The 27025-nt window shown below is 42.0% G+C and overlaps 2 protein-coding genes across 3 annotated transcripts in view; one reads left to right on the plus strand and one right to left on the minus strand.

Annotated features, from left to right (window-relative positions):
* Positions 1–378: 378 nt before the first annotated feature.
* LOC109875523 (REST corepressor 3) lies at positions 379–19334 on the minus strand. The gene is made up of 12 exons (XM_020467852.2): positions 19091–19334; positions 18923–18979; positions 18419–18496; positions 18256–18308; positions 17024–17185; positions 16342–16466; positions 16177–16255; positions 11842–12063; positions 6841–6918; positions 5476–5533; positions 5127–5371; positions 379–2854 (listed from the first exon to the last, which is right to left on the minus strand). The coding sequence occupies exons 1-12, from the start codon at positions 19212–19214 to the stop codon at positions 2492–2494; spliced, it is 1644 nt and encodes a 547-aa protein (XP_020323441.2). The 5' UTR covers positions 19215–19334; the 3' UTR covers positions 379–2491.
* A 4053-nt stretch (positions 19335–23387) lies between these two features.
* LOC109875534 (potassium voltage-gated channel subfamily H member 1) overlaps positions 23388–27025 on the plus strand; it is a 61814-nt gene continuing 58176 nt past the window's right edge. The window contains exon 1 of one of the 2 annotated variants that reach the window (XM_020467871.2): positions 23388–23993. In XM_020467871.2, coding sequence (XP_020323460.1) covers positions 23921–23993 — 73 coding nt within the window. In that variant the 5' untranslated portion in view covers positions 23388–23920. The remainder of the gene's footprint in view (positions 23994–27025) is intronic. The other variant, XM_020467874.2, reaches the window with a different exon arrangement.

Here is a 27025-nt window from a genome sequence, read left to right on the forward strand (position 1 = left end):
AACGGCACTGTGTTCACGGTTCACACCCTTTGAATGATCGTATCCTGAAACGCTGTCAAATAAAATGTATGGTTGGCACCTTGCATAGCCTCCCTGAATCGTATCGAGGTAGGGTGCTGAAGAAATTGTCCCTTTTTTATGCATCCACAGGTTTAAAATTGTATTTGCTGGAAATTGAGAGTTGAAAAATTGGGAAGTTTCAAGTTATTTTCAAATAGATTGTGATAATTTAACTATAGGCTACAGTTCACGGAGCTAGTAGTTCGATCAAACCCAAACGTCAGAGTGGTGCTTATAATACTGCTATATTACAGGTTTGAGCATATAGAAATGTAATAAGTGGTCTAAAATAACATGCATACATTTAGAAATGTTGAGCACAATGATACTGCTTTTTAATATAACAAATACATTACAACAGAATCATGTAGGCCCTAGGCCTCGTAAGTCAAGGCCACCAAGAAGCACAGCTGATGTTTTTACATGCATGGCAAAACTGGTTGAATCAACGTTGTTTCCACGTAATTTGAACCAATATAAAACTGATGAATCAACGTGAAACTGACTGTATTTGCAAAAAGTCAACGTAAGGGCATATTTTTTTAACCTACATTTTAACCTTAACCTTAACCTAAATCCAATGGCATGGTAACCAAAACTAGACCAACTGATGTCTGCCCAGTGTGCCGATATTATTTACATAAGCCTATGCTATTTAATTGCATTGGTTTAGAATTATTCCACAGCAGTTACATTGAGGCATGATGATTTTAGGAAACCATTCAATTGTCAATTAGGCATATCAAACATCAGAAACAACGCTGGATGCTGATAAAATGATTTAGGCTAAAGTAGACAAATCAATTAAAGGTAAACTATGCAACAATTCCAAATGTAAAAAAAAAAATGTAAGTGCTATTTATATTTGGGATTGCACCAGTATGCTATATTTTGGGGGCAATATTCATTTCAATTTAAGCAGGCAGGGAAATGTAATGATTTACTATGACAACATAGGGCAAACCAAATAAATGTACTATAATAGACTAGGAATTGAAAAATGTTTGAAAGACACTTGATTGAAATGCAAGTGCAACGAGAGACCGAAATAATGGCAAGCGAATAGCATAGTAAACACAATGTCATGTATTTTTAAGGCAAAATGCAAGTCCTCAATGTCCATGATTATACTTACTTCTGGCCACATTATTTCCACAGGAAAGGATTAATGACTCAGTGTATTAGTGGTTCAAAGGTCATTTAAGTTCGCATTTCAACATGTTAAAGCTGGTCACCATGTACAGTAGTGAATTAGCCTATTTCCTCCTCCATTCCTTAACAGTGATTAGGCAGAATTTGAGAAACGTTCCAGAAATCTTACAACCAGGATTTCTGGAGAACATATAACATTTTACGGAATCTTTCAACCCCGAACATGAAGTGGCACTCATTCATTCCCAAAACTTGGTAAGAAACTATTGATCATAGCTGGACAGACAACATAAAACAAAATGTTAGAAATATTTAAATGGATATGTTAGGGACTATGCCACATCTTACACTGGGAATAACTGATAGGCGACCGTTAAAAACACGCTTTTGGATTTTGTTTTAGTTATATCATCATGGTTTAAAATTATGCAAACATTACACAACTGTACAGAAGTCAAACATTTTGTTCTTTCAATATATCTTAAATGAAAATCATTTAAACAAATTCCTGAAAATGTGGCTCACTGACTACAACAATCAATTGACTGACAGTGACACCCTCGTAGCTTAATATTACATTAAACAAGTTCATTTTATTAAGCGGTTCATCATTTTTTTTCAATCGGTTTCTTCCAGTTTAGATCAATTCAATCACGTAAATACAGTTGTCCTAGACGTGTAAGAGCACTTACACAATGGTTATTATTAATACTGGACATAGGTAAAAATCAGTCTAGAGTCCATAGCACCGAGTAGAAAAATACATAATGCTTATATAAAAGATAAGTCTATATTCGCTCAAAGAACAAATATGCATTACGGCAAATCAAAGAATCCAACAGAAACATGGCAACGCCACCTTTTCACTAGTTGTGTGTATTGTCCATCATAGTGTCTTCAATATACCTTTTTGTTTATATACTACTTGCAAATTTTGCCAGTTTGTAAAATATACATTAACCAGAAGCCAAGAACACTTTCAAAAAGAACCAATGCTTCTAGTAAATCTTTAACATCACCAACACATAACATCTAAGCAAGTCTGTTAAAGATGAGTGAATAAAAAAAAAGTGATTTCAAATAAATAAAAAAACTAAGACCTAACCTAATATACATATACTTTAAAAACTTCAACGGTTTTACTTTTCTCATTAATATACATCATTTCCTCATAACAACCAACGATTGACGACCTTCAGGAAAACAACAGCAAACAAACGACCAAGTTAAAAAAAACGACCACGACTTTTCAGTTTTCTTCCTTCGCCATTGCACACACTCAGTGCAGCGTGGAGGAGGACGGCGTCTCCGATGGGATACCCACTAGGGTGGGGGGCGGCTGGCTGGAGCCTGGGCACCCTGTGGAGGTGGGGACAAGAGGCCGGGGATTGAGGCGTGGGGGCTGGTGGTTGGAGGGCCGGATGAGTGGGGGGGGCTGGTTGAGCACGGGCCGGGGTTGGAGGAAGCGGGCCTGCTGCTGGAGAGGGGGCGGCTGCCTGTGGAGGGCTGGGGTGGCCGGCAGGGAGGGCCGTAGGAGCGGGGGTGGCTGGTTGAGCGAGGTTGCCGACGACATCACCAGGGTCTGGAAAGTTGCAGAGGAAGTAGCAGCGGGAGAAGGGCCTGACGAGAGGGTCACCTGGCCCTGGAAGAGAGAGGCGTGAGTTGGGATTTCAGACCAAAACACAGATGGGCAATACATTACAGCATACAGTGCATTCGGAAAAGTATTGCGAACCCTTTTACATTACAGCCTTACATTACAGATTTTTTTTAACATTTTTTATTCTCCCATCGACACACAATACCTATAATGACAAAGCAAAAACAGGTCTTTAGAATTTTTTGCAAATCTATTAACATAAATACCTTGATTTACATATTATTCAGACCCTTTGCTATGAGAATCGAAATTGAGCTCAGGTGCATCCTGTTTCCATTGATCATCCTTGATGTTTTTACAACTTGATTGAGTCCACCTGTGTGGTAAATTCAATTGATTGTGCCATTCCAAATCATGTCCACACACACACCTGTCTATATAAGGTCCCACAGTTGACAGTGCATGTCAGAGGAAAAACCAAGCCATGAAGTCGAAATAATTGTCCGTAGAGCTCTGAGACAGGATTGTGGTCTAGGCATTGAACGTCCCCAAGAAAACAGTGGCCTCCATTCTTAAATGAAGGACGTTTGGAACTACCAAGACTCTTCCTAGAGCTGGCCACCCGGCCAAACTGAACAATCATGGGAGAAGGGCCTTGGTCAGGGAGGTGACCAAGAACCCGATGGTCACTCTGACAGAGCTCCAGAGTTCCTCTGTGGAGATGGGAGAACCTTACAGAAGGACAACCATCTCTGCAGTCCTCCACCAATCACGCCTTTATGGTAGAGTGGCCAGACAGAAGCTACTCCTTAAAAGGCACATGACAGCCCCCTTGGAGTTTGCCAAAAGGCACCTAAAGACTCTGACCATTACAAACAAGATGATCTGGTCTGATGAAACCAAGCTTGAACTCTTTGGCCTGAATGCCAAGCGTCACTTATGGAGGAAACCTGGCACCATCCCTACGGTGAGGCATAGTGGGGGCAGCATCATGCTGTGGGGATGTTTTTCAGCAGAAGGGACTGGGAGACTAGTCAGAATCGAGGGAAAGATGAACGGAGCAAAGTACAGCGTGATCCTTCTCCAGAGTGCTCAGGACCTCAGTCCAACAAGACAATGACCCTAAGCACACAGCCAAGACAACACAGTAGTGGCTTTGGGACATGTCTCTGAATGCCCTTGAGTGGCCCAGCTAGAGCCCGGACTTGAACCTGATCAAGCATCTCTGGAGAGACATGAAAATAGCTGTGTTGCGACGCTCCCCATCCAACCTGACAGAGCTTGAGAGGATTTCCAGAGAACAATGGGAGAAACTCTCCAAACACGGGTGCCAAGCTTGTAGCGTCATACCCAATGACTCAAGGCTGTGCTCGCTGCCAAAGGTGCTTCAACAAAGTACTGAGTAAAGGGTCTGAATACTTATGTCAATGTGATCAGTGTTTTTATTTGTAATAAATTAGCAAACATTTAACAAACCTGTTTTTGCTCTGTCATTGTGGGGTATTGTGTATAGATTGTAGATTTGTTTTGTCGAGATTGGTGTGGAAGAACTTGACTGGCCTGCACAGAGCCCTGATCTCAACTCCATCGAAAACCTTTGGGATGAATTGGAATGCCAACTGTGAGCCAGGCCTAATCGCCCAACATCAGTGCCCGACCTCACTAATGCTCTGTGGCGGAAGCAAGTCCCTGTAGCAATGTTCCAACATCTAGTGGAAAGCCTTCCCAGAAAAGTGGAGGCTGTTATAGTAGCAAAGGAGGGACCTACTCCATATCAATGCCCATGATTTTGGAATGAGATGTTCGACGAGCAGTTGTCCTTACTGTCCATACTTTTGGTCATGCAGTGTTTGTATTATACTATTTCCTATACTGTATAGCATGGCCATCTACCACTGGTTATGAAATAATACTTAGCTACACATCATGCAAGGAGTAAAATACCATTAGTCAACCACATTCAGATATTTCTACAAGTTATCAAGTCGATGGAACTTTGTAGAATAATAAATTGTGAATTGAAAATGTAGTGTTTTGCATATTGCCCCCCCCCCCTTCCAAGGTGTGAATGTCCACATGCAACTAGCATTGTTAGGAACTTTGGCACAATCATAACTGCTTATGACATCTTATGCCCTGACTATAATGTTAAGACACCTTTTCATGAAGGAATGTTTATGAAACTGCAGTGTTAGAGATTTGTTGGAGCAAAAACCTGCTTGTGGGAGGCCAACTCCCATAGCGAAATCACAGAAGGGGTTTCTGGGAAGGTAAAAAAAAAATGTTTTAGGGTAATAAAGGAACGCTCCACCACCTCCTCCTCCTCTTCGTCCGTACTCTTCCCAGAAGGGGTGATGGAATTGTTCTTCCCCTCCTCGCCAGAGGTGGCAGTGTCAACGTTGGGGGTGCCAGTTCCCTGCTCCGCCTCCCACTCCTGCAGCACCTCCTCCAGGTTAAACCGGCGGCGGTAGTTCACAAAGAAGTTCTTTACCTGCCCTACCGTCTTATTACCGATAACGTCGGCAATGGCCTGGAAGTCTTTCCCGTACTTCCGGACACCTGGTGAAACAACAAATATTCTGAAATTGCACGAGGTAAACAGACTGGCGGGCCATGGACAAGAACATGACCTGACTACAAACGCACAAAGAACTTAGGTTTACCTTGAACTGCCAGAAGCTGTTCATCTGTTGTCCAGCGGGCATTAACTTTTTGGTTGCACTAGAACAGACAAAGAATACCTGATATTATACACTGAACAAAAACAAATATAACAATTGCAAAGAATTTACTGAGTTGCAGCTCATAAGGAAATCAGTTAATTTAAATGAATTGTTTAGGGCCTAATCTATGAATTTCACATGACTGGGAATACAGATGTATCTGTTGACTCAGATAGCTTAAAAAAAAGTAGGGGCTTGGATCAGAAAACCAGTCAGTATCTGGTGTGACCATTTGCCTCATGCAGCACACCATCTCCTTCACTACAGAGTTGATCAGGCTGTTGATTGTGGCCTGTGGAATGTTGTCCCACTACTCTTCGGTGGGTGTGCGAAGTTGCTGGATATTGGCGGGAACTGGTCGTGGGTGACATGTCTAGTGAGTATGCAGATCATGGAAGAACTGGGACATTTTTTAAACTTCCAGCAATTGTTTACAGATCTTTGCGACATGGGGCTGTGCATTCTCATGCTGAAGCATGAAGTGATTGTGGCGGGTTGAATGGCAAGACAATGGGCCTCAGGATCTCTTCGCTATCTCTGTGCATTCATATTGCCATAGGTAAAATGCAGTTGTCCGTAGCTTATGCCTGTCCATACCATAACCCCCCACCATGGGGCACTGTTCACAACATTGACATCAGCAAACCGCTCGCCCACATGACGCCATATATGCTGTCTGCCATCTGGCTGGTACAGTTGAAGCTGGGATTTATCCATAAAGAGCACACTTCTCCAGTGTTCCAGCAGCCATCGAAGGTGAGCATTTCCCCACTGAAGTCCGTTACGATGCCAAACTGCAGTCAGGTCAAGACCCTGGTGAGGACGACGAGTTTCATCAGCTGTCCGGGTGGCTTGTCTCAGACATTTCCGCAGGTGAAGAAGCCGGATGTGGCGGTCCTGGCCTTGTTACACAAGTCTGCAGTTGAGGCCATTTGGATTTACTATCAAATTCTCTAACACAATGTTGGAAGCCACTTATAGTAGAGAAATTAACATTAAATGACCTGTCAACACCTCTGGTGGACATTCCTGCAGTCAGCGTGCCAATTGCACACTCCCTCAACTTGAGACATCTGTGGCATTTTAGAGTGGCCTTTTATTGTCCCCAGCACAAGGTGCACCTGTGTAATGATCATGCTGTTTTAATAAGCTTCTTGATATGCCACACCTGTCAGGTGGATGGATTATTTTGGCAAAGGATAAATGCTCACTTACAAGGATATAAACCAACTTGTGCACACCATTTGAGAAATAAGCTTTGTTCTAGGTCCCTTTCTCACTGAAATCTAAACATTTGGTACATACCTCTGGCAGACTGAAGTCATCAATGCCCATTTCCATCCTGTGTTTCAGACCACTGTTCAGTTGCTTTGCATTTTGAACCTGTGGGATAAATTCATAGTGCCTTCAGAAAGTACTCACATCCCTTGACTTTATCGACATTTTGTTGTTACAGCCCAAGCACAATACCCCATAATGTCAAAGTAGAATTATGTTTTTAGAAATGTTTACAAATTAATAATAAAAAAAATGAAAAGCTGAAATGTCTTGAGTCCAAGTATTCAACCCCTTTTATGGCAAGCCTAAATACGTTCAGGAGTAAAAATGTGCTTAACAAGTCACATAATAAGTTGCATGGACTGTGTGCAATGTGTTTAACATGTTAATTAAATGACTCTGTACCCACACATATACAATTATCTGTAAAGTCGTTCAGTTGAGCAGTGAATTTCAACCACAAAGACCAGAGAGGTTTTCCAACGCCTCAAAGGGCACCTACTGGTACATGGAAAAAAGAAGGGAAAAAATCAGACAATGAATATCCCTTAGAAGCATGGTGAAGTTATTAATTACACTTTGGATGGTGTATTAATACACCCAGTCACTACAAAGATACAAGCGTCCTTCCTAACTCTGTTGTCGGAGAGGAAGGAAAACTCAGGGATTTCACCATGAGGCCAATAGTGACTTTAAAACAGTTTAAATGCCTGTGATAGGAGAAAGCTGGAGATGGATGAACAACATTGTAGTTACTCCAATACTAACCTAAATGTCAAGAATGAGAAGGAAGCCTGTACAGATTTTTTTTTCTCAAACATGCATCCTGTTTGCCATAAAGCATTAAAGCAAAACTGCAAAAAAATTGGCTAATTAACTGTCCTGAATACAAAGCGCTATGCTTGGGGCAAATTCAACACATCACTGAATACCATACTTCATATTTTCAAACATGGTGATGGCTGCATCATGTTATGAGTATGGCTGTCATCGGCAAATACTTTTTTGGGGGGGTGGATAAAAAGAAACGGAATAGATCAAAGCACAGGCAAAATCCTAGATTAAAACCTGGTTCAGTCAGCTTTCCAACAGACACTGGGAGACACATTCACCTTTCAGCAGAACAATAACCTAAAACACAAGGCCAAATATACACTGGAGTTGACCAAGACAACATTGAAAGTTCCTGAGTAGTGTAGTGTAGTTTTGACTTAAATCAGCTTGCAATTCTATGGCAAGACTTAAATGGATGTCTTGCAATGACCAACTTGACAGAGCTTGAAGAATGTACAATATTTGCATTTTTTTTTTTAAATCTCTTGGATTTACCCAGAAAGACTCATAGCTTTAAAATTGCTGCTAAAGGTGATTAATATGTATTGACTCAGAGGGTTGAATACATGTATTCAAGAGAATTTAAGAAAAATAAAACACTTACATTCTTCCACTTTGACATGTAAATCATTGACAAAAAGTTATAAATCCATTTTAATCCCACATTGTAACACAAAATATTGAAAAAGTCAAGGGGTGTGTATCCTTTTTTTAAGGCACCGTACATATGCTTAGAACACCACAATGCAGTAAGTAGTGCTGATACACTACATGAACCAAAAGTATGTGGACAGTTGCTTGAACATTTCATTCCAAAATCATGGGCATAAATATGGAGTTGGTCCCCCCCTTTGCTGCTATAACAGCCTCCACTCTTCAGGGAAGGCTTTCCAATAGATGTTGGACCATTGCTTCTGGGACTTGCTTCCATCTAGCCACAAGAGCATTAGTGAGGTTGGGCACTGATGTTGGGCGATTAGGCCTGGCATGCAGTCGGCGTTCCAATTCATCCTAAAGGTGTTCGATGGGCTCTGCAGGCCAGTCACGTTCTTCCACACTGATCTTGACAAACCATTTCTGTATGGACCTCGCTTTGCACAGAGGCGTTGTCAAGCTGTAACAGGAAAGGGCCTTCCCCAAACTGTTGCTACAAAGTTGGAAACACTATCATCTAGAAGGTAATGGTGTGCTGTAGCATTAAGATTTCCTTTTACTGGAACTAAGGGGGCTAGAGCCTGAACCATGAAAAACCCCACCGTTATTCCTGCACCAAACTTTACAGTTGGCACTATGCATTGGGGCAGGTAGATCCTGGCATCCGCCAAACCCAGATTAGTCCGTCAGACATCGATGGTGAAGCGTGATTAATCACTCCAGAGGACATGTTTCCACTGCTCCAGAGTCCAATGGTGGCGAGCTTTACACCACTCCAGCCGACGCTTGGCATTGCGCATGGTGATCATAGGTTTGTGTGCGGCTGCTTGGCAATGGAAACCCATTTCATAAAGCTCCTGACAAACAGTTCTTGTGCTGACATTGCTTCCAGAGGCAGTTTGGAACTCTGTAGTGAGTGTTGCAACTGAGGACAGACGAGTTTGACGCGCTTCAGCACTCGGCAGTCTCGTTCTGTGAGCTTGTGTGGCCTACCACTTCGCGGCTGAGCCGTTGTTGCTCCTAGATGTTTCCACTTCACAATAACAGCACTTACAGTTGACCGGGGCAGCTATAGCAGGGCAGAAATTTGATTAACTGAATTTTGGAAAAGTGGCATCCTATGACGATGCCACGTTGAAAGTTACTGAGCTCTTCGGTAAGGCCATTCGACTGTGAATGTTTGTCTATGGAGATTGCATGGCTCTGCTCGATTTTATACACCAGTCAGCAATGGCTGTGGCTGAAATAGCCAAATCTACGAATTTGAAGGGGAGTCCACATTTTTGTATATATACAGTACCAGTCAAAAGTTTGGACACACCTACTCATTCAAGGGTTCTTCTTCATTTGTACTATTTTCTACATTGTAGAATAGTGAAGACATCAAAACTATGAAATAACATATGGAATCATGTAGTAACCAAATCAAAATATATTTTAGATTCTTCAAATAGCCACCATTTGCCTTGATGACAGCTTTGCACACTCTTGGCATTCTCTCAACCAGCTTCATGATGAATGATTTTCAATTAACATGTGTGCCTTGTTAAAGTTAATTCGTGAAATTTCTTTCCTTCATGCGTTTGAGCCAATCAGTTGTGTTGTGACAACTGAGGGGTGGTACAGTTCCTTGTGAAAGTATTCACCCCCGTTGGCATTTTTTCCAATTCGTTGCCGTATAACCTGGAATTAAAATCTATTTTTTTGTGGAGTTTGTGTCATTTGATTTACACAACATGCCTACCACTTTGAAGATGCAAAATATGTTTTCCTCTGAAAGAAACGAGACAAAAAAATTGAGAACTTGAGCGTGCATAACTATTCACCCCACCAAAGTCAATACTTTGTAGAGCCACCTTTTGCAGCAACTACAGCTACACGTCTTTTGGGGTATAACTCTATAAGCTTGGCACATCTTGCCAGTGGGATTTTCGCCCATTCTTCAAGGCAAAACTGCTCCAGCTCCTTTAGGTTGGATGGGTTCCATTGGTGTGCAGCAATCATTAAGTCATACCACAGACTCTCAATTGGATTGATGTCTGGGCTTTGACTAGACCATTCCAAGACATTTAAATGTTTCCCCTTTAAACCACTTGAGTGTTGCTTTAGCAGTACGCTTAGGGTTATTGTCCTGCTGGAAGGTGAACCTCCGTCCCAGTCTCAAATCTCTGGAAGACTGAAACAGGTTTCCTTCAAGAATTTCCCTGTATTTAGCGCCATCCATCATTCCTTCGATTCTGACCATTTTCCCAGTCCCTGCCAATGAAAAACAAACCCACAGCATGATGCTTCACTGTGGGGATGGTGCTCTCGGGGTGATGGGAGGTGTTGGGTTTGTGCCAGACTTAGCGTTTTCCTTGATGGTCCAAAAAGCAACATTTTAGTCTCATCTGACCAGAGTACCTTCTTCCATATGTTTGGGGAGTCTCCCACATGCCTTTTGGTGAACAACAAAACGTGTTTGCTTATTTTTTTCTTTAAGCAATGGCTTTTTTCTGTCCACTCTTCCGTAAAGCCTAGCTCTGTGGAGTGTACGGCTTAAAGTGGTCCTATGGCCAGATACTCAAATCACTGCTGTGGAGCTTTGCAGCTCCTTCAGGTTTATCTTTGGTCTCTTTGTTGTCTCTCTGATTAATGCCCTCCTTGCCTGGTCTGTGAGTTTTGGTGGGCGGCCCTCTCTTGGCAAGTTAGTCGTGGTGCCATATTCTTTCCATTTTTTAATAATGGATTTTATGGTGCTCTGTGGGATGTTCAAAGTTTCTGATATTTTTTTTATAACCCAACCCTGATCTGTACTTCTCCACAACTTTGTCCCTGACCTGTTGGGAGAGCTCCTTGGTATTCATGGTGCCGCTTGCTTGGTGGTGCCCCTTTCTTAGTGGTGTTGCAGACCCTGGAGCCTTTCAGAACAAGTACAGTGGGGAGAACAAGTATTTGATACACTGCCGATTTTGCAGGTTTTCCTACTTACAAAGCATGTAGAGGTCTGTAATTTTTTATCATAGGTACACTTCAACTGTGAGAGACGGAATCTAAAACAAAAATCAAGAAAATGACATTGTATGATTTAAGTAATTAATTTGATGGAGTGCTACATTAGATGGCCTCCACAATCAACCAACCTCAACCCAATTGATATGGTTTGGGATGAGTTGGACTGCAGAGTGAAGGAAAAGCATATGTGGGAACTCCTTCAAGACTGTTGGAAAATCATTCCTCAAGAGTGTGCAAAGCTGTCAAGGCAAAGTGTGGCTACTTTGAAGAATCTCAAATATAAAATATATTTAGATTTGTTTAACACCTTTTGGATACTACATGATTCCATGTGTTATTTCATAGTTTTGATGTCTTCACTATTATTGTACAATGTAGAAAATTGTCAAAATAAAGAAAAACCCTTGAATGAGTAGGTGTGGCCAAACTTTTCACTGGTACTATATATATAAACTAATGACTAAAATGTACTGTGAAAAAGCCTCAACTCAAGCACCTTGAGGACACAGGTTGCCCTGCATTGAGACCAGAATCCCCAACGCTCACCTGTCTTTTGAGGCCCACCAGCTCCATGTCCAGCTGCCGAAGGACGGTGTTGGCAGCGCTGGAGCTGCACGACACTGCCACCACATCCTCCTGGGTCAGATACATGCCCTTGGGCGGCCGGCACTTGGAACGCTGTGAGTGGTGCCGGTGCATGAGCGTCAAGTGCTCCCGTCGGCCGAGCCCAATCTTGGAGGAGCTCAGGGGCTGGGGCTCCGTGTGGCTCTGGAGAGGCGTAGGTAAACTTTCTATTAGCTGTCACAACTGTTCGTAACATCTATTGGGTCATTGTTAGGACATATGACATGACACCTGGGAGTATGTTTTAAGAGGTATATTAAAAGGAAATGCCGCACACTCCTGTTCATGCTCCCAGGTGATTTTATTGATACGTTTCGACTCAGGTGTTCATCAGGCATCAATGAAAAATCACCTGGGAAGATGAACAGCAGTGTGGTGCTCTCATTTTAATTGGTAATGAGTTCACCTACAACTGACACACCTGCAAAAAAGTACCTGGATGTGCGTATGTTCTGAAGCTTTTGCAAGTTACAAGAAGTGTCATATTAAAGTGAGACTCAGCGATATGAAGTTGCCATGAGCAGCACCACAGATATTCAGATGAGCACAATGCAAGACTGTGCTCTCACAGTACCAGAGTTTCTGCACATATGTGTGGTAGAGTCCTGCACGGCTCTGTTTTTTGGACCCGAACCCGCCCCCGCCACATCAATTCCGAGCCCCACCTGATATCAAGACAGATATTTTCCCTCAACACGACCCACCAGCATAGAACTGTTCCAAGAACCGATCTATGACACGCCAAATAACATCAATTTATTTAAAAAAAAGTTATGACCAGAGTGTTAGGCCATTTTATGATAAGCTGTAGACCACACTATCTACCAAGAGAGTTTCTGTATTTTTCGTAGCTGTCTGCATACCACCACAGACAGATGCTGGCACTAAAACCACACTCAATGAGCTGTATAAGGCCATAAGCAAACAGGAAAATGCTAATTCATAGCCAGCACTCCTAGACGAAAGGGACTTTAATGCAGGGAAATTTAAATCAGTTTTACCTTATCAGCATGTTAAATGTGCAACTAGAGGGAAAAAAGTCTAGACCACCTTTACTCCACACACAGAGATGAGTACAAAGCTCTCCCTTGCCCTCCATTTGGCAAATCTGACCATAATTCTATCCTCCTGATTCCTGCTTACAAGCAAAAAGTAAAGCAGGAAGTGCCAGTGACCAGTGAAAGTGGTCAGATGAAGCAGATTGGAATATGTTCCTGGATTCTTCCGAATGGAATTGATGGAGTACACCACATCAGTCACTGGCTTTATCAATAAGTGCATTGAGGACATTGTCCCCACAGTGACTCTACGTACATACCCCAACCAACATTCGCACTGAGCTAAAAGGGTAGCGCTGCCGCTTTCAAGGAGTGGGACGAACCCGGAAGCTGATCGTCAACACGGGGGCCCCTCAGGGGTGCGTGCTCAGTCCCCTCCTGTACTCCCTGTTCACTCGTGACTGCACGGCCAGGCACGATTCCAACACTATCATTAAGTTTGCTGATGACCCAACAGTGGTAGGCCTGATCACCAACAACGTTGAGACGGCCTATAGGGAGGAGGTCAGAGATCTGACCGTGTGGTGCAAGGACAACAACCTCTCCCCCAACGTGATCAAGACAAAGGAGATGATTGTGGACTACAGGAAAAGGAGGACTGAGCACACCACCATTTTCACCAAGTTCCTTGGCGTCCACATCACTAACAAACTAAAATGGTCCAAGCACACCAAGACAGTCATGAAGAGGGCATGACAAAATCTATTCCCCTTCAGGAGAATGAAAAGATTTGGCATGGGTCCTCAGATCCTCAAATGTTTTACAGCTGCACCATCGAGAACATCTGGCGGGTTGCATCACTGCCTGGTATGGCAACTGCTTGGCCTCCGACCGCAGGGAACACAGGAACACAGGGAACACAGAGGGTAGTGCGTAAGGCCCAGTACATCACCAGGGCCAAACTTCCTGCCATCCAGGACCTCTATACCAGGCAGTGTCAGAGGAAGGCCCAAAAAATTGTCAAAGACTCCAGCCACCCTATAGACTGTTCTCTCTGCTACCACACGGCAAGTGGTACCGGAGTGCCAAGTCACGGTCCAAGAGGCTTCAAACAGATTCTACCCCCAAGCCATAACACTCATGAACAGCTAATAAAATGGCTACCCAGACTATTTGCATTGCCCCCCTCCCCTCTTCTATGCTGCTGCTACTCTGTTATTATCTATGCATAGTCACCTTAATAACTCTACCTACATGTTCATATTACTCAATTACCTCGACATCGGTGCCCCGCACATTGACTCTGTACCGGTACCCCCTGCATATAGCCCTGCTATTGTTATTTACTGCTGCTCTTTAATGATTTGTTATTCTTATCTCTTACTCTTTTTTTGTGTATTTTCTTAACTGCATTGTTGGTTAAGGGCTTGTAAGTAAGCATTTCACTGTAAGGTTTACCTTCACCTGTTGTAATCGGCACATGTGACAAATAAAATGTCATTTGATTTCCCCTCCTTGCATGAAAGAATTTGTCTGCATGTCTATTAAACATTTGGATAAAAGGAAACCATGCCATGAATTAAGAACGATAGCCTTATCTTATTTTCTTAATGCGGCGCACATTGACAATTTAAATCGCTTTGAGAAAAATCCTTATAATTAGCCTTCTTACCTAATTAAAGCCTATAGGTGTCATAACGAAACAATACCTTTACATTCAATATTGTTTAGATAATAAAATAGTTTAATTGAACCAAATAAAAAAATCCCAGAATCGAATAAGCTATAGGCTGCAAAATTATCCTAAATTGATTTAGTAGGTTTAGACTTTATACAGCCTGCGTATGGTCTAAATGAACAAAAGCCTGAATTAATGTAATAATTAATTGATAATTAACTGAATTATCGAAAACAAATACCTGCTTGCACTTTTGCAGGCTGTGTGTATCCATCTCCTGGGTTGTTTGTCCACAATGACTACAAAACCCTTCCAATTTCACTCGCGGAGCATATGTTTCCACGATGGTGTAATCCATCATCATAACCTTTCTTTCCATTTCTCCTGTTACGTTAGCCATTTTTGCGTGAGCTAGGCATCAGGGAAAATAAACGTATGTATTGTTGCGTGGTGGAAGGAAACGTAAGGTCAGCACATGGACAAATTAGGAACATTTCAACAACACACAAATAATGAATAGTTCCCTGCTCCACTCTCGCTGTGTGGCTGGTAGCCTAGACTATGTCTGGCTCACCGTGCACATAATGGAAATCGCAACAATTCAACAAGCTCCTGGGTTTGTAAAATAAATGTTGATTTAAACCTTTTGACCTGCAATATAATTGTTCTGAACTGCGATCCCACCCACGAGTTGAAAGACTTTTCATTCCACCTGCCATAAATGTTTTTTTTGCGGGTCAACAGTGGGTATCCATCCCGATGCAGGATTCTAGTCCACGGGTGTGCGTCTCACTGCTACATCGTAATAGCTACGGTACCAAAACTGTGTAAAAGTTTAGTCTCGTGCTTCAAATGCTCTTAGTTGTTGCGGAAATTGGCCCTGTTGCATTTAATTTATGCATCGCTTACTGTACCTTTTTTAGTGTGACCTTTGTTACTAACCCAATAACTAGCCTACGGATTGTTTCACTCGCTGTATCTAGTGGTCCTAGGCCATGCATGGTCTGTAACCTGAACGTGTGCATTTGTGAGAACTCTGTGCATTGGAGGACCGTGTCCAGGGAGACAGCAATCTTATCTTGGTCCAGGGCTAGCTCTGTCTCTCTTGACCTCGTTCATCATCCAAGTGGATTATCATTTGTTCAGATGGTGACAAAAATACATGCATACAAAAAGGAAACCACAAACAAGTATGACTAAACTAAAGATTCAAAACTAAACGAAAGGCCTCATGGCCACCAAACCAACTAGCAACCTCACAGCTTGCAAGCTGGGATACTGACCGATGATCACCCTTAATTGGCAGCACCTGATGTGCTTATCAAGCAAGCTTAACACCTGGGCAAGGTTACTGCCACCTGGGGATGGAGTGTGGAAGTGTATCCTGGGTAGTGTGTTTGTCTACTGTATATCCTAACACTAACCTTCCCACATCATAACACCTTGCATTTTATTTCACTATTTTCTTTGGCGTCTGTCTACTCTACTACTCATTGTAAGTGAATGCTGGTCACTGATTACTGTTTGATATATCCCAACTGCCATTCCATCAGTTTAAATTCTAAAGTTTAGATAACGTACCTCTTTTTTCGTCTCCTTGGTGGGGTCATAATCGCTATCGTTTGCTTCGATGGGGTTGGCCTCCTCCATTTCTTCATCACTAATGTCAAGAAAAGCAAATCGTTATTGGATTCCAACCACTTGGAATTTGACAGACAGTAGTAAAAGGCGAGCTACAACTCTCACCTTTCATCTTGGGCGTTTCGGTTTGCCAGCTTTCTGGCCTGGCGGTCCATCAGGCTGGTCCTGGACCGGGTCTTCTTCCAGGAGTAGTAATACTTCACAAGGCTGGATATGGATTTGTCTGGTAACTACAACAGATGAGAAAATGGTACCAATCGACAGTTTATACTTACATTAAAGCCGGGATTCAATCAAAGGCGCATTGTTGACAAGCGTACTGCACTGTTGACAAGCGCACTGCACTGTTAACAAGCGCACTGCACTGTTGACAAGCGCACTGCACTGTTAACAAGCGCACTGCACTGTTAACAAGCGCACTGCACTGTTAACAAGCGCACTGCACTGTTAACAAGCGCACTGCACTGTTAACAAGCGCACTGCACTGTTAACAAGCGCACTGCACAGTTGACAAGCGCACTGCACAGTTGACAAGCGCACTGCACAGTTGACAAGCGCACTGCACTGTTGACAAGTGCTCTGCACTGTTGACAATGCGTCCTTTAAAAGGCAATCACCCCAACGTTCACACAGGTTGCATTCAAGGTGAATGCAGATGTCGGCTCAAGCGTAAATTACCTTAAATTCAACTGCAATATTCATCCAGACTGCTTGTGTATGTTTGTATAAACAGTATACAGACATACATTCAAGTAAAAGATACTGTATATTAATATATGTATGTTACCATTTGTTGAATCCTGTGGAAGCTTTTTCCGTGGAAGCTGAAGGCTTGTTCGAACAGCACCTTATCCTCCACGGTCCACTCGTCGGGGAAGGGGGTGAAGTTGGGCAGGTCTGCCAGGGACTTCTCAATGTTGTGTTTGTGCCAGAACAGCATGCCCAATGCCTGTGGGGGACAGCAATGAGTGGAATCTACTGAGAAAGGACACCAGGCAGGTCTATGGGGCATCATGAAGCCAGAAATGCTTGAGCAACAGAACGAGAATAGATAGAGTAGGTATTCCCCTAAATAACAATTGAATATGTTATTTTTAAGTATTTTTTTTATTTATTTCACCTTTATTTAACCAGGTAGGCTAGTTGAGAACAAGTTCTCATTTGCAACTGCGACCTGGCCAAGATAAAGCATAGCAGTGTGAACAGACAACAGAGTTACACATGGAGTAAACAATTAACAAGTCAATAACACAGTAGAAAAAAAATGGAGTCTATATACATTGTGTGCAAAAGGCATGAGGAGGTAGGCGAATAATTACAATTTTGCAGATTAACACTGGAGTGATAAATGATCAAATGGTCATGTACAGGTAGAGATATTGGTGTGCAAAAGAGCAGAAAAGTAAATCAATAAAAACAGTATGGGGATGAGGTAGGTAAAAATGGGTGGGCTATTTACCGATAGACTATGTACAGCTGCAGCGATCGTTTAGCTGCTCAGATAGCAGATGTTTGAAGTTGGTGAGGGAGATAAAAGTCTCCAACTTCAGCGATTTTTGCAATTCGTTCCAGTCACAGGCAGCAGAGAACTGGAACGAAAGGCGGCCAAATGAGGTGTTGGCTTTAGGGAAGACCAGTGAGATACACCTGCTGGAGCGCGTGCTACGGGTGGGTGTTGCCATCGTGACCAGTGAACTGAGATAAGGCTGAGCTTTACCTAGCATGGACTTGTAGATGACCTGGAGCCAGTGGGTCTGGCGACGAATATGTAGCGAGGGCCAGCCGACTAGAGCATACGAGTATGTCGTGGTATTTTATGAATACATTGTGGGTCAAATTTACTGAGCTTTCACACAGTTGTAAATGTCAGGCCTGTCGGGGGGGGGGGGGGGGGGGGGGGGGTTGGAAAATGTTAAAATTGTGAATATGCTTCAAGTTTTAGGTGGATAGGTGGATTCTCTGCATTAGTGAAAAAGCTTAGTAAAAGTGGCCCTAATTAATCCTAAAAAGCAGACATACCTGCTCAACATTATATCCATGCTTCTCTTTTGCAATGGCAATATATTCATCCACTGTAGGGGAAAAAATCATAGTTTAATTAAACTACTTAGAAATATTTTTGTAAAATCAACTTTTGGTTGTCTTTAGAAATAAGATGCTTGTGAAAACCAAACTGACTTACATTTTGGGTCGACAATGGTGTGATATGGAGACCACACCAACATTCCCCCGCTATCTTTATCACTGTACTTGGTAGAACCTACAGAAATATACATAGCACATATATAGCACATAATTAGAAAAAACACATTTTCATATGGTGTAATTTCATGTCATTTTAACAGCCTAATTAAAGCAATACATGCAGGACTAAAGAGGCTGCTTTATTGTTGTTAATATTGTTTAGATAGCAACAAAAAGCCAATTCAGTTGAAGGAGACCAATAGCAAGCCTAGGGTGGGCAAGTATAGCCTCGGGATAGAAATGTTTCAAAACGCTTCTATAAACCAAACATGGACAACATCTTTCAATGGGCCCATAATTCTCTACACATCTGGCTCAATTCTGAAATAAAAGACTACTGACTATGGGTTGTAAAAGTAAAAAGGTTCATTTAAATGTATTGTCATAACCTATACCGAGGCTACCACCAGAATACAGTCAGGTAGATCAAGCATAACCTTACCAGGATCAAATTCTGGTATATTGGCTTGATAATCGGATCCCACACGCATTCCGACATCTGCAATTAGGAAAAATGTGTATAACACATTAATAGACACATTTTCTGTTTTTCGCGTTCAAAATAATACATGTACAGTGTGACATGCAAAATGAGTGTTCGAGGCTATACCATGCTCGTCGTCACTGCCACTCTCATCAGAAAAATGTCCATTCGATGCATTTGAAGGGCTTTTTGTTCCGTTAGAGCGTCCCTTTCCGAGATACTCCGACCCTTTATCCATCATTCCAGGCATTTTTTACGTATCTTTGTGGGTTCTCCTTGGGAGAATACCTAATATAACCATGCAGTGTATCTTTTTTCAAAGCCAGTCTTTTCAATAACTCCCACAGCTACGCAGCTGTGACACTGTGCCACAGTCCAGTATTCATCCACCATTTTTAGCTAATTATGGTTTTACAAAGATATATATATATATAAAAAAACATTGTTCAAGCCTGTTCCTGAGTCTGCTATCGGTTGTTTTTGGTGTAATTCACACGACTTGCATTTGTTCAGACATACAGCAATTGATATTCAAAATCAGAAGGAACTAATTCGTCTGGCGGAAGGACTTTTACGCACTTGGTTATATGAAGCCAAACTGCGGCTCTGCGTGCGCGGGTGAAAATGGAGTTGTTTACAGTCACGCTCCGTAGACGAATAGGCTACAACAATAATAATTTGTTACAGTTTCTTACACATAATATAGGCTACGTATGTTTGGAGGCGTTTTGTAAGCCAATATAGAACCTTTGGCTCTTTTTTTTTAAAGAAGCGTCTTTATTCACAGAAGCGTCTACACAGCTTTTCAGCATTTCAACGTAGGCTATTTTTGACTAGATTTTTTTGCAAATATAAACAACTCTACGTTTGCAATGATGGCCCCATATTAGGCTAATGATAAGTAGAGGAATATAGCCCAACTGTACAAAATAAAATAACCTGTCGTTTGGGTAGCCACGTTTTATTCTGAACATTGCCCTTGGTTTGCCAGCAGATGGAGACAAAAGACCACTAGCCTATTTCGAGAGCTCCCACAATTAATTAATTGTTTATTTGGTTTTCGAGTGTAATTTATTGATTTGGAAGTATAGGCCTATTAAATGTTTACTAGGCCTATGTAATTGACTTATGTCCGTGTGAGTGATGAGCGGTGACTTTGAGAGCGTTTGGAGATGGTTTTTACTATTTAGGTATCCAAAATAACTATGGGCCTAATTAACTGAAAATGTCAGTAGGCTCTCCCTCCCAATCCACATTGGTAGACCTCATTCCATTATCCTCTGTCCAGTCTGTGAACTAAACTATGGATACAATGGTTGGTAAATAAAAAACCCACAAAGCCCTTTAGATGGTCAGTGAAGATGGACCCCAGCAGTTTGCCATGGAGAAGGCAAACTGGATATGAATAAAGATTTTTTTAAATATGGATAAAGAATTAAGAAATTAATTAAGAAATGCCTAGTTGGTTGGTACACTGTAGTACACTGTAGTGTACCTAATATGAGCTGCATTTTTGTACAAAACAGTCTTGTTCACATGTAAATTACTGTAATGTAGGCTTACATCTATTCAATGGCAAAAACATAATATTGGGGGGGATAAGTGCACTATATCACTTGGCAGAGGCCATAGTTCAATCACATACTGAGAAACTGTTTACCCAAGATCGGGGGTCTTTTGTCACATAACAATCATTTATGTAATTTTGTCATGATACCTATGCTACAACTCTCTTCAATCTGAATAAGCCCTATAGAATGAGTTAATCGATGGTGCCATATTGAACTCGGGGAAACCACTATTACTATCTGCAACTAACTGAACAAAAAATATTGTAATCAGATGACAAATGCTGTTTAAAAAACTAGATGATTACGTCTAAATTCAGAAATTACTTTTAAATTCAGAAGGGATGTTTGTGGGGGGGGGGGGGGACACTGACACCTATCAAATCAAATGTATTTATATAGCCCTTCATACATCAGCTGATATCTCAAAGTGCTGTACAGAAACCCAGCCTAAAACCCCAAACAGCAAGCAATGCAGGTGTAGAAGCACGGTGGCTAGGAAAAACTCCCTAGAAAGGCCAAAACCTAGGAAGAAACCTAGAGAGGAACCAGGCTTTGTGGGGTGGCCAGTCCTCTTCTGGCTGTGCCGGGTGGAGATTATAACAGAACATGGCCAAGATGTTAAAATGTTCATAAATGACCAGCATGGTCAAATAATAATAATCACAGGCAGAACAGTTGAAACTGGAGCAGCAGCACGGCCAGGTGGACTGGGGACAGCAAGGAGTCATCATGTCAGGTAGTCCTGAGGCATGGTCCGAGGGCTCAGGTCCTCCGAGAGAGAGAAAGAAAGAGAGAGAGAAAGAGAAAATTAGAGAGAGCATACTTAAATTCACACAGGACACCAGATAGGACAGGAGAAGTACTCCAGATATAACAAACTGACCCTAGCCCCCCGACACAAACTACTGAGGCATACATACTGGAGGCTGAGACAGGCCCCATCCGATGACACCCCCGTACAGGGCCAAACAGGAAGGATATAACCCCACCCACTTTGCCAAAGCACAGCCCCCACACCACTAGAGGGATATCCTCAACCACCAACTTACCATCCTGAGACAAGGCCGAGTATAGCCCTCAAAGATCTCCGCCACGGCACAACCCAAAGGGGGGCGCCAACCCAGACAGGAAGATCACATCAGTGACTCAACCCACTCAAGTGACGCACCCCTCCTAGGGACGGTATGAAAGAGCCCTAGTAAGCCAGTGACTCAGCCCCTGTAATAGGGTTAGAGGCAGAGAATCCCAGTGGAAAGAGGGGAACCGGCCAGGCAGAGACAGCAAGGGCGGTTCGTTGCTCCAGAGCCTTTCCGTTCACCTTCACACTCCTGGGCCAGACTACACTCAATCATATGACCCACTGAAGAGATGAGTCTTCAGTAAAGACTTAAAGGTTGAGACCGAGTTTGCGTCTCTCACATAAGTAGGCAGACCATTCCATAAAAATTGAGCTCTATAGGAGAAAGCCCTGCCTCCAGCTGTTTGCTTAGAAATTCTAGGGACAATTAGGAGGCCTGCGTCATGTGACTGTAGGTATGTACGACAGGACCAAATCAGAGAGATAGGTAGGAGCAAGCCCATGTAATGCTTTGTAGGTTAGCAGTAAAACCTTGAAATCAGCCCTTGCCTTGACAGGAAGCCAGTGTACGGAGGCTAGCACTGGAGTAATATGATAATTTTTTTTGGTTCTAGTCAGGATTCTAGCAGCCGTATTTAGCACTAACTGAAGTTTATTTAGTGCTTTATCCGGGTAGCCAGAAAATAGAGCATTGCAGTAGTCTAACCTAGAAGTGACAAAAGCATGGATTAATTTTTCTACATTTTTGGACAGAAAGTTTCAGATTTTTGCAATGTTACGTAGATTGAAAAAAGCTGTCCTTGAAACAGTCTTGATATGTTCTTCAAAAGAGAGCTCAGGGTCCAGACTAATGCTGAGGTCCTTCACAGTTTTATTTGAGACGGCTGTACAACCATTAAGATTAATTGTCAGATTCAACAGAAGACCTCTTTGTTTCTTGGGACCTAGAACAAGCATCTCTGTTTTGTCCAAGTTTAAAAGTAGAAAGTTTGCAGCCATCCACTTCCTTATGTCTGAAACACATGCTTCTAGCGAGGGCAATTTTGGGGCTTCACCATGTTTCATTGAAATGTACAGCTGTGTGTCATCCGCATAGCAGTGAAAGTTAACATTATGTTTTCAAATTACATCCCCAAGAGGTAAAATATATAGTGAAAACAATAGTGGTCCTAAAACGGAACCTTGAGGAACACCGAAATGTACAGTTGAAATTTACACCTTTGTTGTCTCAATGACATTCAAGGCCATTTTGAAAAAAGTTTTTAAACTTGTTCCACATGAGCAAGTCTGACCACAAGTCAGCGACCATTATGATGACACACCAAATGCGATTGATGGATTCTTTTTGTCTTCTTCTAAAACTATTTTGGTATTTGTTTCATCAGTCCATTGTTGTTATAGTCCCAAAATGTTTTGCATGTCAGCAATCAAGTTTTAAAGATATATAACTTTTAAAATATAGAGATACAGCCAGTACCATGCATTTTGCATGATGCAAAACATTTTGGGACTATATCAACAATGGACTGATGAAACAAATACCAAAATAGTTTTAGAATAAGTTTTGGGGGGAGGAGTTTTCCTTTTAAATGGAAAGAAATCCAAGAGTAACTGAAAGTAATCAGATGGCGTTACTGAGCTTGGGTAATCCAAAAGTTACGTCACTGATTACAATTCCTGACATGTAACTAGTAACTTAACTAACGTATTACATTTAGAAAGTAGCTCTCTCTCTCTCTCTCTCTGTGTGTGTGTGTTGCGTCCTTGGGATGCTAGTCCTTGCACTTCTGAAGGCGGGCTACCTCCAATTCCCCTCAGTGGCCTATTAGCCTAAAAAAGCGATGAGATCGCACAAATAACCCGTGTGAAGTGCAATATAGCTGTGTTTTTTTCCCGGAATCGACTGCGCAAAAAAAAATCGCATTCCCAGTCAGTTTTCCATTTTTGGGGTTCCAGTTTAAGGCCTGACGTGTTCTTCATAGCCTAAACGCGGGGTTGTTAGTAACCTACTCGGCATTCCTTCACACAATTGTGGGGGTGGGGTACTCATGTGCAAAGATGTGAGACAAGAGACAGGTGATGCGCTCTCTGCATGCATCCTGTCTTCAACAGGGGGAGCACAGCCACGGAACGAACGGTCGAACAGCATGAGATGAGGGATTCTTCCACTCATCATATCTAAGCAGAACAGGGACCATGCAAGCAACCGAGTGGAGATTTGAGCAACTGTATAATCATACGGATAATTCAGGCATCCTTTCACTCTAAAAGCGTTCTCTTTTTACCGACGTTGAATGACGAGGCGGAATGGCAGGTGGACGTCGAGGACTTGTGGCCCCACAAAACACTTTTCTTGAGAACATCGTCCGAAGATCCAATGGTAGGAATGTGTGCGTTTTTATTTTGTAGGAAGAAACACTGTGGATGATAGTCTATTGTCCAATCATTGAAAAACATTGATTTAATTCAAACCAAAACACTCAGGACAACTAACCGATATTTGACACTAGTCATTGTAAAACGTTTTTTTTTGCTGATTAGCCTATTTGATTTATACATTTATACAGCCAGCATGCTATGCAAAGAATGATTCAACAATTCAAACAATAATGGCATTTAATGGATGTTGTCTTTACAACGAACAACTCGAATACATAGCTGTGTCTACAATTGGTATTCCTTACCAGTCAACTGTACTGCACCTAAACGGGAACTTTTGTTTTGGTTCATTAATTTATCTGTTTTTAACACTGTTTTTTGCCTCTTGCTTTAACCACTTTTCTTTTGAACTTTTCAGTTTGGACATTATCACATAGACAGACAGGTATTAACAGTGTTTTAAAGTGGTGTCATGTACCGTTTATGTTCCTCCCCCAATCATCCACCATAGACTTGTTTGTGTTCTGTCGACCCGTTTTTCTTATCCACTTTTTTATCACATAGACCTCACTTATGGTGAATAGCTTCACCCTCAAATATTCTTTGCACTTGCTTCCCAAGTTTTCATTCCTGATACTATCCTTTGTGGGATATACTCTAGTAGATAAACTCCCTCCAGTTTCCCTTCTACTCCCCATGTTTTCAAGGCCTTGTGTCAGTCTTGTGAAACATTATGTTTTGACATACCCAATGTCTGTGATGGTCTCGTGACATTCTCATGTTGGTCTGTGTTGTCAATATGTATGAATAATACATATTTTCTTAAGATAAGAGCGAGATTAAGTATACTGTATATACAAAATAAATCAGAGTAGGAGTGCGGATTTAGGATCGGTGTTTATTGCCTTTTAGATCACAATGAATAAGATGACGGGGGACGTGATCCTAGATCAGCACTCCTGATCTGAAATGCTTGGAACATACATCCCCTGAGTGTGCTAGACAAGAGAGGAAAACCTCTTGTGCTCTCTCTACCCCCACCCCATTATAGACACATAGGTTATGTATAATGGTGCCAAGACCACTTCACAAATGGAGTAGTCCCCGTCTCAAAGTTTGCTCAGAGAGTTTTGGAATGGGGCAGCTAAGGTCGAAGGGCAAAACACCCAGCTGCTTCAAATGTGCTGACTCATCACCTAGAACCGGGCCATTTAATGACACTGTAATGAATGTAGTCTTAAAAGTGACGCCTGACGTTTAAACACAACACAGCACCTTCTGAGGTCACTGCTACTGCTGCATCACTGCCAACCTAGCCAATGATAGACAATGTTATAATAATTGGCACCACTGACCCAGCCAATGATAATGTTAGTCAGGTTGCACTAAAACAGGCAAGACCCCATTTACCAGGTTAAAAGTTGTGGTACAATGGATATCGGCACCTGAATCTGTTCCGATACTATACAAGAGGGATATGTGGTGTTGTATCGTAACCTCTTTAAACAATGTTTAAGATTCAACTGGTTCAATGTAATAGCTTTCTGCAAATGAAAAAGTATGCAATAATCAGGTTAATATTGACCGATAATACTGGCAGATGATGTATTGGTCATATCGGCAACAGTGAAAGTGTTGGATTTTGTGTACAGCATATTCATTTCACTGTCAAGTTTTCCCTCTTCTCTCAACCTTGTTGCAGTAGCCTCGGATTCAATTTCCACAACAAGTAAAACATCTTTGCCAATATGCTGTATCATCATGGCAAAGCTTTAGATGCTTTCTTTCCCCTGTTTCTATAGTGGAGTTTGACATGTATTTCATGTCCAATAAACTCTACATTCACATACAATAGTTGGCAGTACATATTTAGAAGTATGGTAGTATATTAAGTATGCTTCAAACTTTATTTTACAATGCAATAATTTGGCTGTTTGATATTTATCTAGATAGATGTAGATGGTAACAGTTATTACTCAACAATGTGCCGTAATGCTCAGTGTTACAGTAATACTTGGTTTTTACCTAACTCTAACTTGTTGCTGACTACTATTTTTTATTTTTTTATTGTATTTATAATTTAAAAAAATATAGGGTACAGTACACATGAATCAACATCAATATTACGATAATGCAACATCTATGTAAATGTACTGGGGTTAGTCAAAAGATCATTTGCACCTGTAGTCCCAGGGAAGCGAATTTATTTTTTTATTTCACCTTTATTTAACCAGGTAGGCTAGTTGAGAACAAGTTCTCATTTGCAACTGCGACCTGGCCAAGATAAAGCATAGCAGTGTGAGCATACAACAAAGAGTTACACATGGAGTAAACAATTAACAAGTCAATAACACAGTAGAAAACAAAGGGGGGGTCTATATACAATGTGTGCAAAAGGCATGAGGAGGTAGGCAAATAATTACAATTTTGCAGATTAACACTGGAGTGATAAATGATCAGATGGTCATGTACAGGTAGAGATATTGGTGTGCAGAAGAGCAGAAAAGTAAATAAATAAAAACAGTATGGGGATGAGGTAGGTGGAAAGGGTGGGCTATTTACCAATAGACTATGTACAGCTGCAGCGATCGGTTAGCTGCTCAGATAGCTGATGTTTGAAGTTGGTGAGGGAGATAAAAGTCTCCAACTTCAGTGATTTTTGCAATTCGTTCCAGTCACAGGCAGCAGAGTACTGGAACGAAAGGCGGCCAAATGAGGTGTTGGCTTTAGGGATGATCAGTGAGATACACCTGCTGGAGCGCGTGCTACGGATGGGTGTTGCCATCGTGACCAGTGAGCTGAGATAAGGCGGAGCTTTACCTAGCATGGACTTGTAGATGACCTGGAGCCAGTGGGTCTGGCGACGAATATGTAGCGAGGGCCAGCCGACTAGAGCATACAAGTCGCAGTGGTGGGTGGTATAAGGTGCTTTAGTGACAAAACGGATGGCACTGTGATAGACTGCATCCAGTTTGCTGAGTAGAGTGTTGGAAGCCATTTTGTAGATGACATCGCCGAAGTCGAGGATCGGTA

This window comes from Oncorhynchus kisutch, linkage group LG20 (assembly GCF_002021735.2).
Source record: "Oncorhynchus kisutch isolate 150728-3 linkage group LG20, Okis_V2, whole genome shotgun sequence".
Classification (NCBI taxonomy): domain Eukaryota; kingdom Metazoa; phylum Chordata; class Actinopteri; order Salmoniformes; family Salmonidae; genus Oncorhynchus; species Oncorhynchus kisutch.

What these genes read in the sequence shown, in the direction of transcription:
- LOC109875523 (XM_020467852.2), bottom strand. Translation starts at nt 19,214, where the DNA reads ATGCCTGGAATGATGGATAAAGGGTCGGAGTATCTCGGAAAGGGACGC. An exon ending in TATACCAGAATTTGATCCTG is followed by an intron (nt 18,497 to 18,922) that starts GTAAGGTTATGC and finishes ATATTTCTGTAG; the next exon opens with GTTCTACCAAGTACAGTGAT. An exon ending in CACCATTGTCGACCCAAAAT is followed by an intron (nt 18,309 to 18,418) that starts GTAAGTCAGTTT and finishes TTTCCCCTACAG; the next exon opens with TGGATGAATATATTGCCATT.